The 24,423-nt window shown below is 43.4% G+C and overlaps 1 protein-coding gene across 3 annotated transcripts in view; it reads left to right on the top strand.

The window, feature by feature from the left end:
- LOC110530112 (echinoderm microtubule-associated protein-like 6) overlaps positions 1-24,423 on the top strand; it is a 94,131-nt gene that overhangs the window by 50,030 nt on the left and 19,678 nt on the right. For 2 of the 3 annotated variants that reach the window (XM_090241998.1, XM_021612948.3), the window contains 19 exons: positions 6,283-6,495; positions 6,607-6,777; positions 7,171-7,277; positions 10,349-10,467; positions 11,162-11,348; positions 11,835-11,940; positions 12,059-12,152; positions 12,579-12,679; positions 13,734-13,936; positions 15,244-15,355; positions 15,790-15,917; positions 17,577-17,718; positions 18,143-18,295; positions 18,735-18,866; positions 18,975-19,063; positions 19,204-19,380; positions 19,759-19,963; positions 20,397-20,523; positions 22,407-22,421. In XM_090241998.1, coding sequence (XP_090098124.1) covers positions 6,283-6,495; positions 6,607-6,777; positions 7,171-7,277; positions 10,349-10,467; positions 11,162-11,348; positions 11,835-11,940; positions 12,059-12,152; positions 12,579-12,679; positions 13,734-13,936; positions 15,244-15,355; positions 15,790-15,917; positions 17,577-17,718; positions 18,143-18,295; positions 18,735-18,866; positions 18,975-19,063; positions 19,204-19,380; positions 19,759-19,963; positions 20,397-20,523; positions 22,407-22,421 — 2,581 coding nt within the window. The remainder of the gene's footprint in view (positions 1-6,282; positions 6,496-6,606; positions 6,778-7,170; positions 7,278-10,348; positions 10,468-11,161; positions 11,349-11,834; positions 11,941-12,058; positions 12,153-12,578; positions 12,680-13,733; positions 13,937-15,243; positions 15,356-15,789; positions 15,918-17,576; positions 17,719-18,142; positions 18,296-18,734; positions 18,867-18,974; positions 19,064-19,203; positions 19,381-19,758; positions 19,964-20,396; positions 20,524-22,406; positions 22,422-24,423) is intronic. The other variant, XM_090242001.1, reaches the window with a different exon arrangement.

Raw genomic sequence — 24,423 nt, 5'->3', positions numbered from 1 at the left:
ACCATAATTCTATCCTTCTGATTCCTGCTTACAAGCTCAAATTAAAGCAGGAAGCACCAGTGACTCGATCTATAAAAAAGTGGTCAGATGAAGCAGATGATGAATTACAGGACTGTTTTGCTAGCACAGACTGGAATATGCTCCGGGATTCTTCCCATAGCATTGAGGAGTACACCATATCAGTCACTGGATTTATCAAAAGTGCATCGAGGACGTCATCCCCACAGTGACTGTACGTACATACCCCAACCAGAAGCCATGGATTACAGGCAACATTTGCACTGAGCTAAAGGGTAGAGCTGTCAATTTCAAAGAGCGGGACTCTAACCCGGAAGCTAATAAGAAATCCTGCTATGCCCTCCGATGAACCATCAAACAGGCAAATCGTCAATACAGGATTAAGATCAAATCGTACTACACCGGCTCCGACGCTTGTCGGATGCGGCAGGGCTTGCAAATTATTACAGACTACAAAGGGAAGCAAAACTGAGAGCTGCCCAGTGACACGAGCCTACCAGACGAGCTAAATATCTTCTATGCTCGCTTCGAGACAAGTAACACTGAAACATGCATGAGAGCATCAGCTGTTCCAGCCGACTGTGTGATCACGCTCTCCGCAGCCGATGTGAGTAAGACCTTTAAACAGGTCAACATTCACAAGGCCGCAGGGCCAGACAGATTACCAGGACGTGTACTCCGAGCATGCGCTGACCAACTGGCAAGTGTCTTCACTGACATTTATCAACCTCTCCCTGTCTGAGTCTGTATTACCAACATGTTTCAAGCAGACCACCATAGTTCCTGTGCCCAAGAAGGTAACCTGCCTAAATGACTACCGCCCTGTGGCACTCACGTCTGTAGCCATGAAATGCTTTGAAAGGCTGGTCATGGCTCACATCAACACTATTATCCCAGAAACCCTAGACCCACTCCAATTTGCATACCGCACCAACAGATCCACAGATGATGCAATTTCTATTGCACTCCTAGACAAAAGGAACACCAATGTGAGAATGCTATTCATTGAATACAGCTCAGTGTTCAAGGACCGCCACTGGAAAAGAAGACTCAGAGTTACCTCTGCTGCAGAGGATAAGTTCATTAGAGTTACCAGCCTCAGAAATTGCAGCCCAAATAAATGCTTCACAGAGTAACAGATACATCTCAACAGAGTGAAGGAAAAGCAGCCAACAAGTGCTCAGTATATGGAACTCCTTCAAGACTGATTGAAAAGCATTCCTCATAAAGCTGGTTGAGAGAATGCCAAGAGTGTGCAACGCTGTCATCAAGGCAAAGGGTGGCTAATTTGAAGAAGCTAAAATATAAAATATATTTTTATTTGTTTCAAACTTTTTTGGTTACTACTGTACATGATTCCATATGTGTTATGTCATAGTGTTGATATCTTCACTATTATTCAACAATGTAGAAAATAGTCAACATAAAGAAAAACCCTTGAATGAATAGGTGTGTCCAAACTTTTGACTGGTACTGGACATATATTTTTTCTTCCCAGACAGCTGCACAAGCCTTCCAGTCACGCCATGACCACTGTCTGAAACTCTATACCAGTGGTTCCCAAACTTTGTATAGTCCCGTACCCTTTCAAGCATTCAACCTCCAGTTTCGTACCACCTCTAGCACTCTCAAATGTTGTTTTTTGCCATCATTATATGCCTGCCACACACACACTATACGATACATTTATTAATCATAACAATGAGTGTGAGTTTTTGTCACAACTTGGCTCGTGGGAAGTGACAAAGAGCTCTTATAGGACCAGGGCACAAATAATAATATAATACTAATCAATAATGTTACTCTTTATTTAGCCATCTACATATAAAACTTTATTTGTTAATCAAAAATTGTGAATAACTCACCACAGGTTAATGAGAAGGGTGTGCTTGAAAGGTAGCACATAACTCTGCAATGAGGGTTGTATTGGAGAGAGTCTCAGTCTTAAATCATTTTCTACACACAGTCTGTGGCTGTATTTAGTTTCATGCTAGTGAGGGCCGAGAAACCACTCTCACATAGGTACGAGGTTGCAAAGGGCATCAGTGTCTTAACATCGCGATTTGCCAAAGCAGTATACTCTGAGCGCAGCCCAATCCAGAAATCTGGCAGTGGCTTCTGATTAAATTAAATTTTTACAGAACCGCTTGTTGCAATTTCAACAATTTCAACAATTTCTCTTGTTCAGATATTGGTAAGTGGACTGGAGGCAGGGCATGAAAGGGATAATGAATCCAGTTGTTTGTGTCATCCATGAAAGTACCTGCGTAATTGCGTACCCAACTCACTCAGGTGCTTCGCTATATCACATTTGACATTGTCCGTAAGCTTGAGTTCATTTGCACACAAAAAAATATACAATGATGGAAAGACCTGTGTTGTCCTTGTTAATGCAGACAGAATAGAGCTCCAACTTCTTAATCAAAGCCTCAATTTTGTCCCGCCCATTGGGTATGGTTGAGGAGAGTCCCTGTAATCCTAGATTCAGATCATTCAGGTGAGAAAAAACATCACCCAGATAGGACAGTCATGTGAGAAACTCGTCCTCATGCAAGTGGTCAGACAAGTGAAAATTATGGTCAGTAAAGCTCGTCAGTTAAGCTCGTCTCTCAATTCAAGAAAACATGTCAATACTTTGCCCCTTGATAATCAGCTTGATAATCTGTATGTTGTAAAAGCGTTACATGGTCGCTGCCCATATCAGGGGCGGCAGGGTGGCCTAGTGGTTAGAGTGTTGGACTAGTAACCGAAAGGTTGCAAGTTCAAAACCCTGAGCTGACGAGGTACAAATCTGTTCCTAGGCTGTCATTGAAAATAAGAATTTCTTCTTAACCAACTTGCCTAAAAATAAAAATCATTGCATATTGCAGAAAATACACGAGAGTTCACGGCCCTTGCTTTAACAAAGTTAACCATTTTCACTGTAGTGTCCAAAACATCTTTCAAGCTGTCAGGCATTCCTTTGGCAGTAAGAGACTCTCTGTAGAAGCTGCAGTGTACCCAAGTGGCGTCTGGAGCAACTGCTTGTACCCGCGTTACCACTCCACTATGTCTCCCTGTCATGGCTTTTGCACCATCAGTACAGATACTAACACATCTTGACCAATAAAGTCCATTTGATGTCACAAAGCTGTCCAGTACTTTAAAAATATCCTCTCCTGTTGTCCTGGTTTCCTTAATTGACCCCTTAATTGCCAGGCCCGCCACGTCTGTTGACTCATCCAGCTGTAACGCATAGAATTCACTGGCTTGTATGCGAAGCAGTAATTGTTTCAAAACCATGTCACTGATGCGTCGTGAAACAGTGTTATTTGATGAAGGCGTATAGTTTATTTGGCTTTTTCCCCAGCATTGTCCCAGCCATATCCGCGGCAAGAAGAATTAAGTCCTCCACAATAGTATGGGGCTTGCCTGTCCTAGCCACTCAGTAGCTCACCATATAAGATGCTTCTAGCCCCTTCGTATTAATGGTATCTGTTGCTTTTATACATGTCTTACTACTCGAAAGTTGTCTTAATCCTCGCTCAAAAAAACCCTGTGGCTTATTTTTGACATTGGCATGTTTTGTTCCTAAATGTCTGCGCAAGAGTTGTGAGATAGTACTTTTGCACATATAACACACTGTGTCTGAGGAAAGGCACTACTCCCAATATAAGTGAATCCCAAATCAATGTAGTTCTCATCATATTTGTGCCTGTTCGGTGCTTTCCCAGGCAAGGGGGCAGTAACTCCTCGGCTGCATCAGATTCACAACTGTCAGTGTCCATGCTAGCTGGGCTAACAACAAATGTAGAATTACTGATGCTAGCTAGCATTGGATGTGCTCGTGGAAGCAGAACAACTTGTGTCGTCGACAGGTGCGGGTGTAGTACTGCTGGTAGTAGTGGTACTATCAGTAGAGCTGGTATGTGTCTCTATGGACACAGGCCTTACTTTTTTTTACCATTTATCAATTTTCGAGCAAACGGAAGGAGGAGCAGCTACGTTTGGCTACATACAGACCGTTAGTGGAATTCCAGCGAGAGACGAACGGTTAATGTGATTTGGATATTAATTATTTGACTAGGCTACCTGTATTTGACATTGTGTTGTTATTTCGCTGAACACTAGATGGTTTAATTGTATTTTTGGCAGTGAAACAAGGCTGCTCAGGTGAGAAAAAAAACTCACACAAATGTATAGCCCCGTTGGACAATATGAATGGACTGTTTGAAAATTTGAAGAAATATTTTTTTGAAACATTTTTATTTGGCGTACCCCGGACGGCAATGCTCTAGACAGCTGCACAAGCCTCCCAGTCACTACATAACCACTGTCTGCACACACACATGCTTGCCTCGCTCAGCTTACTCTATGTGTTTGGAGAGCTGTGAGAAAAGCCCTGTCCTAGTGGGTGACTCAGCATTGCTCCAGGGTGTTTAGTGTCAGCAGACAGACAGGCTGTCTACACTGACTATCAGGAGTGCAACAGGTGACACTGCTGAGCAGACATGGGTGAGAGAAATAGAGTTTGGTTGCACTTACATTTTTACTGTACATTTTCCTGGTATTTACTAGGGAAAATATTTGATATCAATGGGTAATTATTATTTTGTGGTACCACGAAAAAGGGGGTAAAAAGGAAATTCCACAAATGAACTTTTAACAGTGTTAATTGAAATGCATGAATGTAGCTGGTTGAGGGAGTGTGAAGAATCGCAAATATAAAACCTATTTTTTATTTGTTTGACACTTTTTTGGTTACTATGTATTGTTAGTCTTGTCTCATCACTACAACTCCTGTACAGGCTCGGGAGAGAAAGGTTGAGAGTCATGCGTCCTCTGAAACACAACCCAACTGCTTCTTAACACAGCGCGCATCCAACCCAGAAGCTACCGGCCAAACCCTCCCTAACCCGGACGACGCTAGGCCAATTGTGCATCGCCCCATGGACGGCCGGCTGCAACAGAGCCTGGGCTCCACTGTACACCTAGCGACCTGGTCAGCGTGGACTGCGCCCGGCCCGCCACAGGAGTCACTAGTGCGCGATGAGACAAGGATATTCCTACCGGCCAAACCCTCCCTAACCCGGACGACGCTAGGCCAATTGTGCATCGCCCCATGGACGGCCGGCTGCAACAGAGCCTGGGCTCGAACCCAGAGTCTCTGGTGGCACAGCTAGCACTGCGATGTAGTGCCTTAGACCACTGCGCCACCCAGGAGGCCACTGGAATTTCCTTCTTAATGCCTTTTAAGCCAATCAGTTGTGTTGTGACAAGGTAGGGGTGGTATACAGAAGATAGCCCTATTTGGTAAAAGAGAAACGACAGTCCAACATTACTTTAACACATGAAGGTCAGTCAATGCGGAACATTTCAAAAATGTTGAAGTTTCTTCAAGTGCAGTCGCAAAAACCATCAAGCACTATGATGAAACTGGCCCTCATGAGGGCTGGCACAGGAAAGGAAGACCCAGAGTTACCTCTGCTGCAGAGGATAAGTTCATTAGAGTTACCAGCCTCAGAAATTGCAGACCAAATCAATTCTTCACAGAGTTCAAGTAACCGATATATCTCAACATCAACTGTTCAGAGGAGACTGTGTGAATCAGGCCTTCATGGTTGAATTGCTGCAAAGAAACCATTACTAAAAGACACCGATAATAAGAAGAGACTTGCTTGGGCCAAGAAACACGAGCAATGGATATTAGACCGGTGTAAATCTGTCCTTTGGTCTGATGATTCCATATGTGGTATTTCATAGTTTTGATGTCTTCACTATTATTCTACAATGTAGAAAATAGTTTTAAAAAATTAAGAAAAACTCTTGAATGAGTAGGTGTGTCCAAACTTTTGACTGGTACTGTATATTAGAACAGTATACATGATCCCAATTTTACCTTCAAGATGCTGTCAATTTGAAAAACCAGGAAGTAAATTGTGCTGATTTATTGGCATATTGAACCATGTCGCACGCCGTAGTTTAAAACGTCAATGGATAGTGCTAAAACAATGACGTCATATCTGAATTCTGCCATCTTTGTGCATGTTCACCAGTAATACAGGAACAGAGGTTGTGTGTCTTAACACCTTCACTCATGTTTGTCATCTTTACTTGTTTATTTCATGTCTTTTAGTTCTTACTAAGAACCTTAGCAGCGAGGTTAGTAGAGCTTTAACATAGTCACCATTATTTTAAAGTGTGATTATTTATGCAGAACAACCTGGTTTTACCTGTAAGATTCTGCCCATTTTAGTCCTCCCATCCTGTTTTTCTCCCTTGAAGTTGGGAAGCACCTGACCACTAAGGAGGAGGTAAAAGGGATCCACTGGAGCTCGTGGACAAGTGTGATTGGTCCAGAGGTGAGTGGGATCTGGCCCAAGTACACCAACATCAGTGACGTAAACTCTGTGGACGCCAACTACTGCAGCGCTGTGCTGGTTGCTGGAGATGACTTTGGCCTGGTCAAACTGTTTCGCTTCCCCTGCCTAAAGAAAGGTCAGTAAATGTTTTTGCAAATATACAATGTTGAGAGAAGGAATTATGTTGAACACTCCCCTTCTCTCATTTCACTTTGACTAGTTTTTCTTTGCCTGATGTTGTGCACAGGGGCAAAATTCAAAAAGTACATTGGCCACTCGGCCCACGTGACCAACGTGCACTGGTCTCACGACCTGCAGTGGGTGTTGACCACCGGCGGGTCCGACCATTCTGTGTTCCAGTGGAAGTTCCTGCCTGAGGGCATCATGAATGGAGGACTGGAGACCAGTATACCACAAGGTACAGTATACTGAGAGAATAAAACATTAAAAACGCCTTCCTAATATTGAGTTGCACCCCATCCCTTTTGCCCTCAGAACAGCCTCAATTCGTTGGGCATGGATTGTTTTTACACTCAGTGTAAACCCAGAGGAACCTGGGGGTTTGAAATGTTTATGAATGGACTGAATGGTTCTATTGAGAGGCCCCATATGGTCATGTAGAGCTGGTGCTGAAGTATTCTTGGGTAGATTTGTGTCTGAGCTATATGATTTAATGTACCTCACAACAGTGGTTAGGGGAGTGACTACTGTACACAATATTCATGATCTTGTCAACAGCCAATGTAATGAGTGATTGTTGCACCAGTGAAAATCTGTTTCCTTGCTGTCTCCTGGTATCGGTTCCCTCTAGATGGCCATGCAGACTCCAACAGTGAGGAGTCTGACTCTGATGTGTCTGATGTCCCGGAGCTGGACTCTGATATCGAGCAAGAGACCCAGATCAACTACGACCGACAGGTGGGTGTGTGGAGCACTGGAGGGAGTGCTATATGGGTCAGACAGAGAGTGGGTGATATCAGGTTTAGAGATGATACACCACGTGAGGGACACTGACAAAGTTCTATAACAGATGCCTTACATTGATGCTGCGTTTGAGGTAGAGAGAGAATGAGTGTCAGTACAGGTGTCAGATCCTAATTTGACCAGTTTGGTCACCGTAGCAAAATAATCCTGATTATAAAAAATAAGTGATACTTTCTAACGGGGAAAATGTGTTTTGATAGACTACAGTAGACAAGTTTAAGTGTAAGCTCTAGTGAGGAAAAGAGAACTGTGGGTTTTCAGTGTTTTTTATAATGTAAATCACAAGGCGCGTTTTAACTTCCTGCAGCGCATGAAAATTATGTGACAACAGAGTGATCAAATTAAGACAATACATATCTATTTGAGAATGACAGTTGAATAAGAGGAGAATATGCCCCCATTATAAAATGCTGTCAGAAAGAGAGAGAGACGACCACACACTACTCAAGGCCTAAACAATACCCTGTTAAAATACCCTCCAGTAAGTTGAGAGAGGGTCAATTGTTAGAACACCAACACCAGTCAGTGTTATCTGGATTGGAATAGCCCGTGTTAGTCAGAATGCCTCCAGCCATGATCTAGGATCCTGAGAAGTCATGAAAGTCAATCAAGGTAGCGAGTGGAGATAGTCTGATATTGATTGATGTGAGTAGTGCGAGGCAGACGGAAGGGGAAATAAGATATTCAAATAGGCTCCTCTCAGCGGCTTTGTATGGACTCAGCGCTGACTGAGGCTCTATTTTGTCGGAGAACGGCTGGGTTGTCATAGCATCCTTCACAAGCCTTATCTCCACTGGCAGCTGGGTCTGCATCTGTTGGCCTGACGGTGCGGGTTGGTACCAAACGTAGCGCTGCTGGTTTGTGCCACACTTAGCGCTGCCGGTTTGTGCCACACTCAGCGCTGCCATATGTTCTCTGGAGATACCCAGCCGTCGGCGCCCGCACTGCTTCATGACAGAACAATGAGTTGCCTGTTTAAAGTTTCAACAGTGGGGACAAAATATTATTTTCTCTGCTTCTCTTAAGATTTCATTTTAGTCCTCATGTAATACTTGTTTAGTAGGTTGCATTTGATATCATTATTCGGTGGGTCCTATATCAGCCAGACGGTGGAGGAGAGCAGGTTGACAGATGATGCACAATATGCGGGACTGTTGTTCCAGGTGTATGTAGAGGACTGTGTGTTGTTGTTACAGGAGGACAGTGTGTGATTTATATGATAACTATGTGTGATTGTTACAGGAGGACAGTTTGTGATTGTTACAGGAGGACAGTTTGATTTAGAGGACTGTGTTATTGTTACAGGAGGACTGTGTGTGTGATTGTTACAGGAGGACTGTGTGTGTGATTGTTACAGGAGGACTGTGTGTGTGGTTGTTACAGGAGGACTGTGTGTGGTTGTTACAGGAGGACTGTGTCTGATTGTTCCAGGAGGACTGTGTCTGATTATTCCAGGAGGACTGTGTCTGATTATTCCAGGAGGACTGTGTCTGATTGTTCCAGGAGGACTGTGTCTGATTGTTCCAGGAGGTCTGTGTCTGATTTACAGAAGGATTGTGAGCGATTTACAGGAGGGCTGTGTGTGATTTACAGGAGGACTGTGTGTGGTTGTTATAGGAGGACTGTGTGTGGTTGTTACAGGAGGACTGTGTGTGATTTACAGGAGGACTGTGTGTGATTTACAGGAGGACTGTGTGTGATTTACAGGAAGACTGTGTATGATTTAAAGGATGACTGTGTGTGAGGAGGACTGTGTGTGATTTACAGGAGAACGTAGTGTGATTTACAGGAGAACTGAGTGTGATTGTTACAGGAGGACTGTGTGTATGATTTACAGGAGGACTGTGTGTATGATTTACAGGAGGATTGTGTGTGTGATTTACAGGAGGACTGTGTGTGGTTGTTCCAGGAGGACTGTGTGTGGTTGTTCCAGGTGTATAAGGAGGACTATGTGTGGTTGTTCCAGGTGTATAAGGAGGACTGTGTGTGGTTGTTCCAGTTGTATAAGGAGGACTGTGTGGTTGTTCCAGGAGGGCTGTGTGTGGTTGTTCCAGGTGTATAAGGAGGACTGTGTGGTTGTTCTAGTTGTATAAGGAGGACTGTGTGTGGTTCTTCCAGGTGTATAAGGAGGACTGTGTGGTTGTTCCAGGTGTATAAGGAGGACTATGTGTGGTAGTTCGAGGTGTATAAGGAGGACTGTGTGGTTGTTCCAGGTGTATAAGGAGGACTGTGTGGTTGTTCCAGTTGTATAAGGAGGACTGTGTGGTTGTTCCAGGAGGACTGTGTGGTTGTTCCAGGAGGGCTGTGTGTGGTTGTTCCAGGTGTATAAGGAGGACTGTGTGGTTGTTCCAGTTGTATAAGGAGGACTGTGTGTGGTTGTTCCAGGTGTATAAGGAGGACTATGTGTGGTAGTTCGAGGTGTGTAAGAAGGACTGTGTGGTTGTTCCAGGTGTATAAGGAGGACTGTGTGGTTGTTCCAGGTGTCTAAGGAGGACTGTTTGTGGTTGTTCCAGGTGTATAAGGAGGACTGTGTGGTTGTTCCAGTTGTATAAGGAGGACTGTGTGGTTGTTCCAGGAGGACTGTGTGGTTGTTCCAGGAGGGCTGTGTGTGGTTGTTCCAGGTGTATAAGGAGGACTGTGTGGTTGTTCCAGTTGTATAAAGAGGACTGTGTGTGGTTGTTCCAGGTGTATAAGGAGGACTGTGTGGTTGTTCCAGGTGTATAAGGAGGACTATGTGTGGTAGTTCGAGGTGTGTAAGAAGGACTGTGTGGTTGTTCCAGGTGTATAAGGAGGACTGTGTGGTTGTTCCAGGTGTCTAAGGAGGACTGTTTGTGGTTGTTCCAGGTGTATAAGGAGGACTATGTGTGGTTGTTCCAGGTGTATAAGGAGGACTGTGTGGTTGTTCCAGGTGTATAAGGAGGACTGTGTGTGGTTGTTCCAGGTGTATAAGGAGGACTGTGTGGTTGTTCCAGGTGTATAAGGAGGATTGTGTGTGGTTGTTCCAGGTGTATAAGGAAGACCTTCCCCAGCTGAGGCTGCAGAGCAGAGAGAAGAAGCAGCAGGTCGGCTCCCTGAAACGCCAGAGGGGCCCAGACGAAGCCCTTCGTCTGAAGTTTGTCCACGGGTAATGGGTTCTTATGACCGGTCTTATTGGTCTCATGATCCTCAGAAACATAGTCATACGTGGGTTTTAGGTATCATCTTCTCAAAGTCAAATTGATTGAGATGACAAGGACAGATTTATTGTATTGAGATGAAATGAGGTATTTCCATCGTGAAAAAACAATCTCTTCCTCTGAAATGTGCCTGTGCATCAGCTGTTTGAATATGCAAATCCCTTTTCAAAGCTGTAGTTTAAAATATTGTTTTTGTGTGAAGCAGTTTAAGTTACTGATTCAGCACTAGCAATCCTTTAAGACTTCTCTATAACAGCTCTAATACTCCCTTTTTGTCAAATGTAAAGACCTCACAGTGGGGGAGGGAGAAATCTTTCAGCGTTTGAGCGATTAAATAAATGCCACACATGACACATTTGATAAAAATTCCCCACACACACCACAGGGTTCATCAGACACTCTTAAATAGGCCATGTGGGGAGAGACGGCATATGAACTGTGATTTCAGCTCTTATCTGATTGTCACTTTCCCTAGTCAGCTTTCCCTAGGTGGATTTAACTCCGCATAATTTAGTATAATTGTGATTGTTCATTGTGTTTGCAGTCCTGTTATCTTTTTTCTCTCTCTCTCTCTCTCTCTCTCTCTCTCTCTCTCTCTCTCTCTCTCTGTGTGTGTGTGTCTGTGTGTATATGTGTGTGTAGGTACCGTGGCTACGACTGCAGAAATAACCTTTTCTACACCCAGGCTGGGGAGGTCGTGTACCATGTGGCAGCGGTGGGCGTGGTCTACAACAGAGAGCAACACAGTCAGCGGTTTTACCTGGGCCACGATGATGACATTCTCAGTCTGACTGTACACCCACTCAAAGACTATGCAGCCACTGGACAGGTTCTCTCTCTTTCTCTCTCTCGCTTTCTCTCTCTCTCTCTCGCGCTCTGCTTTATTGTCAGGAATGGGTGGTTGCCACTGTTGCCAAAGCAATGTATATGAAGCACAGGATGTTGGTGGCACCTTAATTGGGGATAACAGACTTGTGGTAATGAATGAGCAGAATGGGTGGAATGGTGTCAAATACATCCAATTCATGGTTTCCAGGTGTTTGATGCCATTCCATTTGCTTCGTTGCAGGGGAGGACGGCCCATAACAGCATGTCTGAGCAATAATATATATAAACAAAAACAATCATACACTCTCTCTCACTCTTTCTCTCTCTCTCTCTCTCTCTCTCTCTCTCTCTCTCTCTCTTTTATTCACTCTCTCTGTGACTCTCTCTCTCTCTCTCACTCTCTCTCACTCTCACTCAGACACTCTCTTTGACTCTCACTCTCTCTCTCACACACTGATCTTAATCAGCTCTTTGTGAATGTGTCCAGGTTGGCAGGGATCCAGCCATCCATGTGTGGGACATCCAAACCCTGAAGTGCTTCTCCCTGCTCAAGGGCTTTCACCAGAGAGGAGTGTGTGCTCTTGACTTCTCCGGTATGGCTAATGTGTTTTCCTGGGCCAAAAAAGTATTATTTTGTAAATGTGTTGGTGTTCAGTCCCTAGTCCCTTATGATTTCAAACTAAGAGTAGCTTGTTGTTCCTCTATTTGCAGCGGATGGGAAGAGCCTGGTCTCAGTGGGCATTGATGATCACCACTCTATCATATTGTGGGACTGGAGGAAGGGCGAGAAGCTGGCCACTGCAAGGTACTAAAAACTTTTACACACCAGCTGAAAGCTGCTATTAGTGTGATCAGTACATTTAGACATTTAGAGTTATTACACAAACCAGGTTTTATAAAATAGTCCAGCTAAGCCGGGTTCAAATCGTTTGAGTTTTCTGTCAAATACTTTAGCTGCACTTGAATATACTTACCTGGCACATTGGAACCTATGGTATAGTGTCAAAAGTGCAAACCCTGCCATACTCCAGGAAGGCTCAATCAAGTGCTCAAAGTATTGGACATATATCAAATACTACTTGGACTCAGGTCTGTTGTCTTAATGTTAACACATTTGTAGGGACAGCCAGGAGTTTCTTCTGACTGCATGAACTGACCATGAAACACATGAGGCTCTATGTATTTGAGAGGACAGCATGTGAAGTGGATATTCTATCTCTGTTCTTCCCAGGGGACACAAAGACAAGCTGTTTGTGGTGAAGTGTAATCCTAGCCTCATGGACAAGCTGGTGACAGTGGGAATCAAACACATCAAGTTCTGGCAGCATACAGGTCTGTCCTACTGTTCTGCCTGACTGTCTCTTTCATCTATCGGTCTCTCTCATACTATCAGTCTCTCTCATACTATCAGTCTCTCTCATAATATCAGTCTCTCTATCAGTCTCTCTCATAATATCAGTCTCTCTATCAGTCTATCTCATAATATCAGTCTCTCTCATAATATCAGTCTCTCTATCAGTCTCTCTCATACTATCAGTCTCTCTCATACAGGTCTGTCCTACTGTTCTGCCCGACTGTCTCTCTCATACTATCAGTCTCTCTCGTACTACCAGTCTCTCTCATACTATCAGTCTCTCTCATACTATCAGTCTCTCATACTATCAGTCTCTGTCATACTATCATTCTATATCATACTATCAGTCTCTCTCATACTATCAGTCTCTGTCATACGATCAGTCTATGTCATACTATCAGTCTCTGTCATACTATCAGTCTATATCATACTGTCAGTCTCTCTCATACTATCAGTCTCTGTCATACTGTCATTCTCTCTCATACTATCAGTCTCTCTCATACTATCAGTCTATATCATACTATCAGTCTATATCATACTATCAGTCTCTGTCATACTATCAGTCTATATCATACTGTCAGTCTCTCTCATCATATCAGTCTCTGTCAATATATCAGTCTATATCATACTATCAGTCTCTGTCATACTTTCAGTCTCTGTCATACGATCAGTCTCTCTCATAATATCAGTCTCTGTCAATATATCAGTCTATATCATACTTTCAGTCTATATCATACTATCAGTCTCTGTCACACTATCAGTCTCTGTCATACTATCAGTCTCTCTCGTACTATCAGTCTATATCGTACTATCAGTCTCTCTCTTTCTAGCTCCTCTCCTCTCATGTCCCTGTTTTTCTTTCAAGTATATCCTTCTAGGTGTTTTCACACTGTGATTCTGTCTTTAGGAAAGTGTTCCACCCTGTCATTTTTTTGAATGAACATTGGAACAACTCTGTTTTGTCAGGCGTGGTATGTTTGTGGAAATCAACTGATGTATGTGTGAGTTTCTAATGGTGTGCTGTCTCTACAGGTGGAGGCCTGATGTTCCAGCGAGGCGTCTTTGGGAACCTGGGGAAGCTGGAGACAATGATGTCAGTGTGTTATGGTCGGACAGATGAGCTGGTATTCTCTGGAGCTTCCACGGGGGACATATATGTCTGGAAGGAGCCTGTGCTGCTGAAGACCATCAAGGCCCACGACGGACCTGTGTTCGCCATGTACTCCCTGGACAAGGTACTCTACTGGGTGTCAGCCCTGTCTGATAACAACAGACTGTTGGTCAACTAGTTTTCACTAACCTTATAATCTCATAATAATCATAATCTTATAATAAGATCATCATCTGGAAGGGCTCTGTATTGTACTCTGGTTTCCCCACACCCACTTGGTGTAAATATTGAATTGTCTTTCTTCCCATTGACTCATAAATGCCCTATAACTGCTCTATGAGGACTTCACCATATGGAATTGATGTTATGTTGTCCACTAGAATAATTTCAGAGTGATATTGTTGCTGCTGGCTGTAGTTATGGATGTGTTTAACTATAATTGGCCTGTAGTTGAGGAAGTTATCAATATTGTAGTGCTCTGATGAGGAGCTTTGGAGAGACTTGATGTGTTGAGGCATGGTGATTATTGTGTTTGGGAGCAAACACAGCATCATTAGGCAGCATGATTAAGCCTCACATAGATTCCTCGTTTTCCTAATTGACCATTTGCAGCCTGTCATTTGACTGTGTGCAAATACTATGTAGTCTTAATGACCGATGGAAACCGTGGTGTGTATTCTATCATGCATCTCCCTCCTGATGCTGAGATTGGATTAATTAAATGGATTGTCTCCCATGAACTTCTGGTCTGTTGAAAATCATTATATCGCTATTTACTGTTACTAATGAAGACTGGCGTGATTATAAGCAGTCAATCCTATCTCTTGTCTTCAGTCCATGATAGTGTTTTTAATTAAATATCTTATAGTGTTTTTTCCCTCTCGTACAAATAGATTGTCTATTTATTCGCAATCTCTTCAAGTAGAGATGCCTTAGATCAAAACAAAATATTATAGTCCCATTAGATGTAACATTTATGTGATGCTGTTTCCAAAACCTTTCATCAGAGAAGCAGTCTTCAGGAGGGCGTTCCTGAGGGAGACCACCACTGAATTCCTGATGTGTTGTTGTTGCTGCTGCTTCAGATCTTTGACAGGCCCTGTCTGGTAGTAGAAGTCATTGCAATTCCCAACTGCTTCTGTTTGTTGTGAAAGATGTCAGAGACAGACAATGTTTTTTATCTGTCTTCCCTCCATCCATACCTTCCTCCTGCACTTCCTCATCCAACACTTCCTTCTCAGTTTCAAGACAAACGGACCCCCTACCATCCTTCAGCGGTTCAGACAGACCTCTTGACAAGCTGTCAGGCGGAACATTAGCGTCGATCAGAGCCCCTGTCTCATCCGGCCCTCGTCACTGTTAGTTTTCCTCAGTGGGTTTGTCAGTGGTGGAGTACCTTGGGTGACGTCCCTCTGCTGTTGTTCCCTCCAGGGCTTTGTGACAGGTGGGAAGGACGGAGTAGTGGAGCTGTGGGACGACATGTTTGAGAGGTGCCTGAAGACATACGCTATCAAGAGAGCAGCCCTCTCCCCTGGATCTAAAGGTAGGAAACCACATGTTTGACTCCTTTTTATTTATTCCATTCCAGTCATTACTATGAGCCTGTCCTCCTATAGCTTCTCCTCCCACCAGCCTACATAACACTCCCTACAGTAACTGACAGTCAACCAAAGTCCTTGACAGATGCAGAAACACTATCTGAGAAGTACTGAAATTCTCTCATAAAGGCAAGCTCTGACCCTGTAAAACACATACCTGTATCAGGAAGCGTAATGTGTTTGAAATTTGACCATAAACGGTCAATAGATCCTCTAGCCATCATTGAGCACTGTATCTTCCTCTAGTTAGTGCTGCCATCTCGTGGCCTCATGTGAAAATGCAAAGAATGTTACTTCTATCTGCTGCTATCGATCTGGGAGGATTTCACTGCTACGGCTGTACTTAGTCTTTACAGTGCTATTTGTGTGTGTGTCCCAGGTCTGCTCTTGGAGGACAACCCCTCCATTCGTGCCATAACTCTGGGACATGGACACATCCTGGTGGGAACCAAGAATGGAGAAATACTTGAAATCGACAAGAGTGGACCCATGACCCTGCTAGTCCAGGTGTGTGTGTGTGTGTGTGTGTGTGTGTGTGTGTGTGTGTGTGTGTGTGTGTGTGTGTGTGTGTGTGTGTGTGTGTGTGTGTGTGTGTGTGTGTGTGTGTGTGTACACAGCTGAAACACCTAGAGATGGGTATTTTTCAATTTCAGCTTATTTTTCCTAATTTGGGTTGGAGGACACATTTTTACAGCAGCCTTCAGGTGTTGCCTGTTCTCCACTGACTGTTTCTTGGTGTGTTGGCTTGTTACTCAGGCTTCTTGATGTGTTGGCTTCTTGATGTGTTGGCTTGTTACTCAGGCTACTTGATGTGTTGGCTTGTTCTACAGGCTTCTTGATGTGTTGGCTTGTTATTCAGGCTTCTTGATGTGTTGGATTGTTATTCAGGCTTCTTGATGTGTTGGTTTGTTACTCAGGATTCTTGATGTGTTGGCTTGTTACTCAGGATTCTTGATGTGTTGCCTTTCACACATCAGGCTTCTTGATGTGTTGGTTTGTTACTCAGGCTACTTGATGTGTTGGCTTGTTACTCAGGATTCTTGATTTGGAGGCTTGTTACTCAGGCTTCTTGATGTGTTGGATTGTTATTCAGGCTTCTTGATGTGTTGGCTTGTTACTCAGGATTCTTGATTTGGAGGCTTGTTACTCAGGATTCTTGATGTGTTGGATTGTTATTCAGGCTTCTTGATGTGTTGGCTTTCACACATCAGGCTACTTGATGTGTTGGCTTGTTACTCAGGATTCTTGATTTGGAGGCTTGTTACTCAGGATTCTTGATGTGTTGGATTGTTATTCAGGCTTCTTGATGTGTTGCCTTTCACACATCAGGCTACTTGATGTGTTGGCTTGTTACTCAGGCTACTTGATGTGCTGGCTTGTTACTCAGGCTACTTGATGTGCTGGCTTGTTACTCAGGCTTCTTGATGTGTTGGCTTATTCCTCACTTCCTCTACTGCAGGGACTGCAGTCGGAAATAAATCATTGGTTATCCGAGGCAACCTTTTCTATCTGACAGCCTGCTGCTTGGCTGGCTCCGAAAAGCCCTGTGTTCCCCCTTGATTATCCGGAATAGTCCATAGCTTAATATCTCAACACCTTCCTTATTATTGTGTCTCTTGGCTGTGTCACAAGGCTTGTGTATGGGCTCTGTGGTGCTGCTGCGTACATGACAGTTACAGTAGTTGGTATTATGAGTGTGTGCGACCGTGTGTGCGTACGTGTGTGTGTGTGTGTGTGTGCGTGTCTATGCTTATTTGTGTGCATGTGTGGTTCTGATTGTCAGTGCATCGCTGTGGTAGTTCCCTTTTATGGGTGCAGAGCAGCCCTTACAGCTCAGAGTCAGAGCCTCCATGACTCCTTAGCAGTCAGGTACGTGTGCTCTGTTGCCATGGTGAACAGACCTGATGGGGATGGGTTATGAAGGATCAGTATGGAAGTGGTGTTGAGTAAAATCGCTGCTGCTATCTGGGATGCGATGGATTGGGGCTTTTGTTTAGCCTCTCACTCAAACTCCACGTCAATATGAGCACAATGTATCGTTCTGAGACAAAAGAGTTAATTATTTTGTGGGTGACAGATGTGTCAAATGGATTAGGAGTAATGGTTCAGGGCATGTCAACTGTGACTGACTAACAGTTGTGTGTCCGTCTATTGCTATGGTTACAGGGTCACATGGACGGCGAGGTGTGGGGTCTTGCTGCTCACCCCCTGCTTCCCATATGTGCCACAGTGAGTGATGACAAAACTCTGAGGATATGGGAGCTCTTCACTAACCACCGCATGGTGGCAGTTCGCAAACTTAAAAAAGGTACTGCTGAATGTTAATATCTTCCTTGACTAATGAGTCATTAACTCCCATAATCCTCAACAAAACATACAGATGTAGGATCGTAATTTGAGCAAGTTTGCTACAGCAGGAAAATAACTCTGCAGCAACAGGAAATGTGGATTATAATTAATGGACAATTTTTGTAGGGGTTGATACATTTTTCGTAAGGGCAAATCAAGTCTGAAATGTCTGTGAAAATTACAAACTTTAGAAGCCTTTTAAAATTAAAATACACTCCAAGTTTACATTTCCTGGTTTGCAGTAAAATTCTCAGCAACAAAAGAGGGATCAAATTAAGATCCTACATCTGTAAGGCACTCTAGTGTAACCTTCTGTGCCTGTCAGTCTATGTCGGTATCTCCATTTTGGAAGTGTTTAACTCTGTGTGTGATGTGTGTATCAGGTGGAAGATGCTGTGCCTTCTCCCCTGATGGGAAAGCCTTAGCGGTGGGCCTCAATGATGGTAGTTTCCTGGTGGTGAACTCTGACACCCTGGAGGACCTGGTGTCCTTTCATCACAGGAAGGAGTCTATCTCTGACGTCAGGTTTTCACAGGGTAACCTTTGACATAGACTCTGTACTATCAGCCGACTGGATCACTTATCATTGATGTGTTCATTCACTGCTGTTTGTATTTCATAACACTGATAATACGCATGGTATTTTATTAGTAAGGTTAATTTGAGTTCAACAGTTCCTAATATACACTCTTTGAAAAAAGGGTTCCAAAAGGGTTATTCGGCTGTCCTCATAGGAGAACCCTTTTTGGTTCCAGATAGAACCCTCTGTGAAAAGGGTTCAACCTGGAACCAAAAGGCTTCTACTTGGCACCAAAAAGGATTCTCCAAAGGGTTCTCCTATGGGGACAGCCAAATAACCCTTTTAGGTTCTAGATAGCACCATTTTTTCTAAGAGTCTATTCAGTGAGGTTTCACTGAATAGCATTATCTCCCACCTGGCTGAGGTGTTGATCACTGGTTCTATGGCTTCCTTAGACGCTGGTAAATACCTCGCTGTGGCCTCTCATGATAACTTTGTGGATATCTACAATGTGCTGTCCAGTAAGAGGGTGGGAATCTGTAAAGGAGCTTCAAGCTATATCACTCACATAGACTGGGACTCTCGTGGTGAGTTTATGGTGTAAATGCAAGAGGAGCATGAATTCTCCTTAGTAGTCTATAGATACAAGTTCCATTTTGTCCTTGGATTCTGAAAAAGTAATTTTTTTTCTGTAGGTAAATTGCTGCAAGTAAATTCAGGTGCCAAAGAGCAATTATTCTTCGAAGCCCCAAGAGGGAAGAGACAAACCATAAGAAATTCTGAGGTAAGAGACCCAACTAAGATTGTTATTTTTCTCAGCTAGAAATAAAAAATGTATGGACACTCCATGATAACAGGATGCAGTGTTTAACACACTGTGTGTGTGTGTGTATGTGTGCGTGCTTTCCTGTTTCCGCCTGTCAGATAGAGAAGATGGAGTGGGCTACCTGGACGTGTGTCCTGGGCCCCACCTGTGAGGGGATCTGGCCCACCCACAGTGACATCACAGACATCAACGCCGCCTCACTCACCAAAGACAAGAAGCTGCTAGCCACCGGAGACGACTTTGGCTTCCTCAAGCTCTTCAGCTATCCAACCAGGGTGCGACAGCTCAGTACACTTGCGCTAGTGTTAATTTACATTTTACTCACTTGAACTGAAATGGAATTAATCCCAACGCTGGTACAGGTCTCAGTTGTTGACTCAAGTTGAATGTTGTCTCTTGTTTCAACTTGGTTCAATGTTGTCTCTTGGTTCAACTTGGTTCAATGTTGTCTCTTGGTTCAACTTGGTTCAATGTTGTCTCTTGGTTCAATGTTGTCTCTTGGTTCAACTTGGTTCAATGTTGTCTCTTGGTTCAATGTTGTCTCTTGGTTCAACTTGGTTCAATGTTGTCTCTTGGTTCAATGTTGTCTCTTGGTTCAACTTGGTTCAATATTGTCTCTTGGTTCAACTTGGCACCGTCTGCTCCCCCCTCAGGGTCAATATGCCCGTTTCAAGAAGTACGTGGGCCACAGTGCCCATATAACCAACGTGCGATGGGCACAAGATGACGCCACGCTACTGACGCTGGGCGGAGCTGACACAGCACTGATGATTTGGAGCCTGGAGAGAACCGGAGAGGGTCACAGGGAGAACCCTGTGGACAGCGAGGAGTCAGATGATGACATTGAGGAGGACGGAGGTAAACGCCAGCCTTTAGACTACTGATCCATACAGTACAGTAGTATACAATACTACTATATACATTAGTGCTTGTGGGCGGAAGGTAGCTTAATGGTTAGAATGTTGGGCCAGTAACTGAAAGGTCGCCGGTTCAAACACCCAAGCCAACAAGGTGAAAACTCTGTCTGTGCCCTTTTGCAAGGCTCTTAACACCGTAGTACTATGTCTGACCCTGTAAAAAAGCACATTTCACTGCAACTATCCTGTGTATATGACAATAAAACTTATATATTACTTTTTTTTATATACACATTCTTACAACTCTCTCACAATCTACTCTTAGAACTCCCAGACAACATTCTCAACAGACACACACAAAGCTATCCTGATCAAATACAAATTTTTACACACTGCTCTAATTGGCGAGTCTCTTCCTGTGGGCTTGTCTGTAGGGTATGACAGTGATGTGGCAAGGGAGAACAGCATCAACTACACCACTAAGATCTATGCTGTCAGCATCCGGGGTATGTGTGGCATCAAACCCCACCAGCAACTGAAGGAGGTGTCACCGGAGGAAAGGTACACCCCCACACCTCTGTCTCTGCCCACATTTCCCTTCCTTCTCTAATGACTGAACTGTACAGATTCTGTTTTGGGACTGGTAGTTGTCACTTAGTGATAGAGCTTAAACATTAGAGTGTCTTCGCCCCTGACCATTGTGCTGTGTGTAGATTTAAAACAATTTAAAGTCTGAGGCAGTGACAATAAAAAAATGCCCAAGTTTTATCTGTTATGTTATGGCCTCTGTTAAAGACTGTTAAAGTCTTGATCCTAATCAGGCTGCCATCAGCTTCCAACACCATTTGATTATCTACACAGGAATGCTTATAGAGTCCTCTGGTGTCAGAAACAGGAACTGTAACTGTCTACCAGTACACATCTATATGAGTATTATTCATATATACAGTATTTATACCTTTTGTAAAGCCTCAGAGGTGGTCATTGTAGGGTTGACATGGATATAGAGTTTGGTCTTGCTTTTTTATGATACAGAGTAAGTTGACTTTTTCAGTGCTTAGCTGACAGCATTTGAAGTTTAAGGGAAGACTGCGTGGGGTTTGTTTTCATGTTAGACTATTTCAAATGGAGTAGGAGGCCTGATTTAGTTTGATAGACATAGACTACTCTTTACCTATCTGTACTACTTGCATTAAAAAACAAGACATTATATGCTCATAGAAAGATCTTTATCCCCAGTTCTATGTTATTTCTTTCTGCACTTTATGAGTGTACACGTGTTCTTTATGTGTCCTCTCTCTAATACGCTCTCTCTATTCACCTCTGTTGCTATGATACTGTGGATTGTCCTGGGCATGCATTGTGGATGTAGCCCATTGATATTGCATGCCGTGTGCATGTTTTATGTTTGATCCATCTATCTGTGGATTGTTGGGTGTACGTGTTTGGGTCATAGTCTGTGTGGTGTTACAGTATGAGATAGCATGTTCTTGTGGCTTGTGAAGGTATCTTGACAAAGTATTACACAATGTTATGTGCATGTGTAGCAGGTGTGCTCTCTTGAGCTTCTGTGTGATATCTGTTGCTATGATACCGATATGTTGTGTATACAGTACCTATACAGTATCATTGGTATGATCTCAGTTGCTTCGAGACTGTATCGAATATTGCCACATCAGTGGTTCCCCCATCAATATAAATGGCTTATCAGCTATGTGCAGCTAGGATAAGTCAAAAATATACTGTGGAAATAGCATGTATAGCCCGAGGAGACAATGATTGATTTTTGTCAAAGCCAAAGGTAGCGTTGCCACAAAATGTATGCTAAGCCATAAAATTGGCATTATTTACCATGACGCTCCCCACTATTTTCCATTATTGTCACATATAGCAGTGCTGTTATGTATGGAAGACTTTGACTTTGTCCATTCTCTTTCATATAATGTGTAGAATGTGTAGAATAACATTTACCAATTATACAGCATCACAGAATGACAGGAAACATGAAATAGTTACAGAACATGAACCAGTGAAGAACCTATCATATGCTATCTGGGGGGCTCACAACGTCCATTTCTGCAACAACTAAACGCATTGAACCACGAGACTCAACTTCTCAGTTGTTTTGGTGCCCTGGCTACCACGCTCTAACAGCGTGAAGGTAACCGGTGCACATGCGCAGATACTGTGTGTGACTGTGTGAGAGCGAAGTCTTGCGTCTCGCTCATCTCATTATCTGCGGTGCTGCTCTACCTTTGAAAGATGCATTATAAAGGTGTAATTTCAGCCAGTAGTTTTAAAAGTACTGCTCACAATCCAAAACAGGTCCCCGACAATTGTATACAACGTAATCCATTTCTTATCAAATGTCACAAATTCCAAATTAACATCCTGTTCAATCTCTTTAATATCTCTCTTGTGTTTTAACTTGCATTCCTTTGGAGGCAGGGCATTGTCAAGTAAGTATGACCTATGCATACATTCTGTGTTGGCTATGGGATGTGGGTGGTATTTCCATACATTGGATGTGAAGAGATGAGGATTTTATTTTATTGAGTGTGTAGGTAGAATATCAAACATTCAATAGAATACATGGTGTTATTTTAATCTAGGGATTTCAACAGAATTTTCCATGTTTTTCCTTTTATAACCGTACATACTTGACACTTTATCCAAAAGTGTTTGTTATTTCACTGATCTCCTATAATGGTCCTACAGGAAGCAGTTCTGAAAAAGCTGTATTTTCTAGTCATCTATTTATATGGACTATGGGCATAATCTCCCATAGCCCATGGATCTCAATATCACTCATATTGCTCAAAGTATGGCTAATGTGAAGTTATGTCAACTGCATGAGTAAGACATTTTATTTCAGATCCTTTTGGGTCATTCGTATCACAATTTATTTTGTAGGGTACTCCAAGTACAATGATGATTTACCAAGTGATGCTGGAGGAGACCGTTCTTTCTTTCTGTTTCTGTCTCTCCCCCTCTCTTTTCTTCTTCCCCTCTCATGGAGCCCCAGACATCACAGGACCTTGTTTTCCCATAACCCCTTGGGGGTTGAGATCGAGGCACTGACTCATTTCTCTCTTCCTGTGCCCTTCCTCCTCCTCTCATAGGAGCTCTATTGCACAGTTTGCACAGGGACCCCAGGGTATGACCCCCTCCCCTTATCGCTCTGTAGACTGGTGCACTCTCTCATTCCACACTTCTCCTCCGAGCTGTCTCTCTTTCTAGCATGCTGACAGCAGGCTGATGGCCAGAGCATGGTGTGCACCAGGCAGAAATGACAGCTAATAGCTCTCCAGGTTGCTTTTTGCATGAGCATAGAGCCTTTATAGCTATATTGAGTCCCCTCGGACTCCGACCTGTCCTCTAAACCTCTCACTTGGTTCTGTCCACTGCTCTCAAGGGGATCCAGGTAAAGTGGGCTACTTGTGTCTATCACGCTGTGTGCGTACACTGTGGGTCCAGGTCCACGTGTTTCTCTGTGATGTTCTGTATGTACTTGCATGGTGGCAGTCAGCTCATCTCATTCCCATCTGATCAGAACTGCATGTTTGCATCCAGACTGCAGAGTTTCACACCCAGTGGGGCTTTTTTCCCATCTTCTCTTTCTTGTTCAGATAGAGACATGGAGCTAGGCAGCCTCACTCTCTGACTGTCTAGTTAAATAAAGGTTCAATAAAACATAACATTTATTAAAATGATTCTACAATCCTGGCTCAGCATGAAAAATGTTGCAATCAGTCCTTAGGAGTTAGTTACAACACTACTACAGATCTGCGGTGTTATGTGTGGCAACACTAAACTCTGACATGCTGATTTAAGTCACTTCAGAGCACGTAGACGTTGATAATATTGTTAAAACACATGTGGAAGAGGGAGTCTGATTACCAAATGAAATAGGAGAAAGTAGATGTTGGAAATATTAGCTCCCTGCCGTGCATGATCATCCAAACAATGCTGGTTAAATATTGTTCAAACAAACAGAGAACAACGGTAGTGTCTGTCAGCTGTAAGGAGTGTAAACTATGTATGTGATCACAGCTATCACCTTTGGGCTAGTAATTTGCCAGTGAGCTGGAACCTTGTCTTGTATGACACGGCTGTAGTTCTACCAGGCCATTGCACACAGTGCTGGTGCTGTATGACTAATGCTTCTGCATTGTCATTGTACAGTTCAACCTCCTGTTGGATTTCAACCTCCAAGGGTTTCTTCAATATGTGTTTCCCTGTTAACTTGTATTCTCTGTCTGTCAGTGTGTGTGCATGGGAGCATGCACACATTCTCATGAACATTTGACAACCTATGTTAAGGACCAATAACTTAATAAATCAAATCAAATCAAACTGTATTTGTCAAATGCTCCGAATACAACAAGTGTAGACCTTACTGTGAAATGCTTACTTAAACATTCTTAACCAACAGTGCAGTTCAAGAAGAGTTAAGAAAAT

Source organism: Oncorhynchus mykiss, chromosome 1 (genome assembly GCF_057628025.1).
Source record: "Oncorhynchus mykiss isolate SJ-2025 chromosome 1, ASM5762802v1, whole genome shotgun sequence".
NCBI lineage: Eukaryota > Metazoa > Chordata > Actinopteri > Salmoniformes > Salmonidae > Oncorhynchus > Oncorhynchus mykiss.
This window is presented reverse-complemented; position numbering and strand designations above follow the sequence as displayed.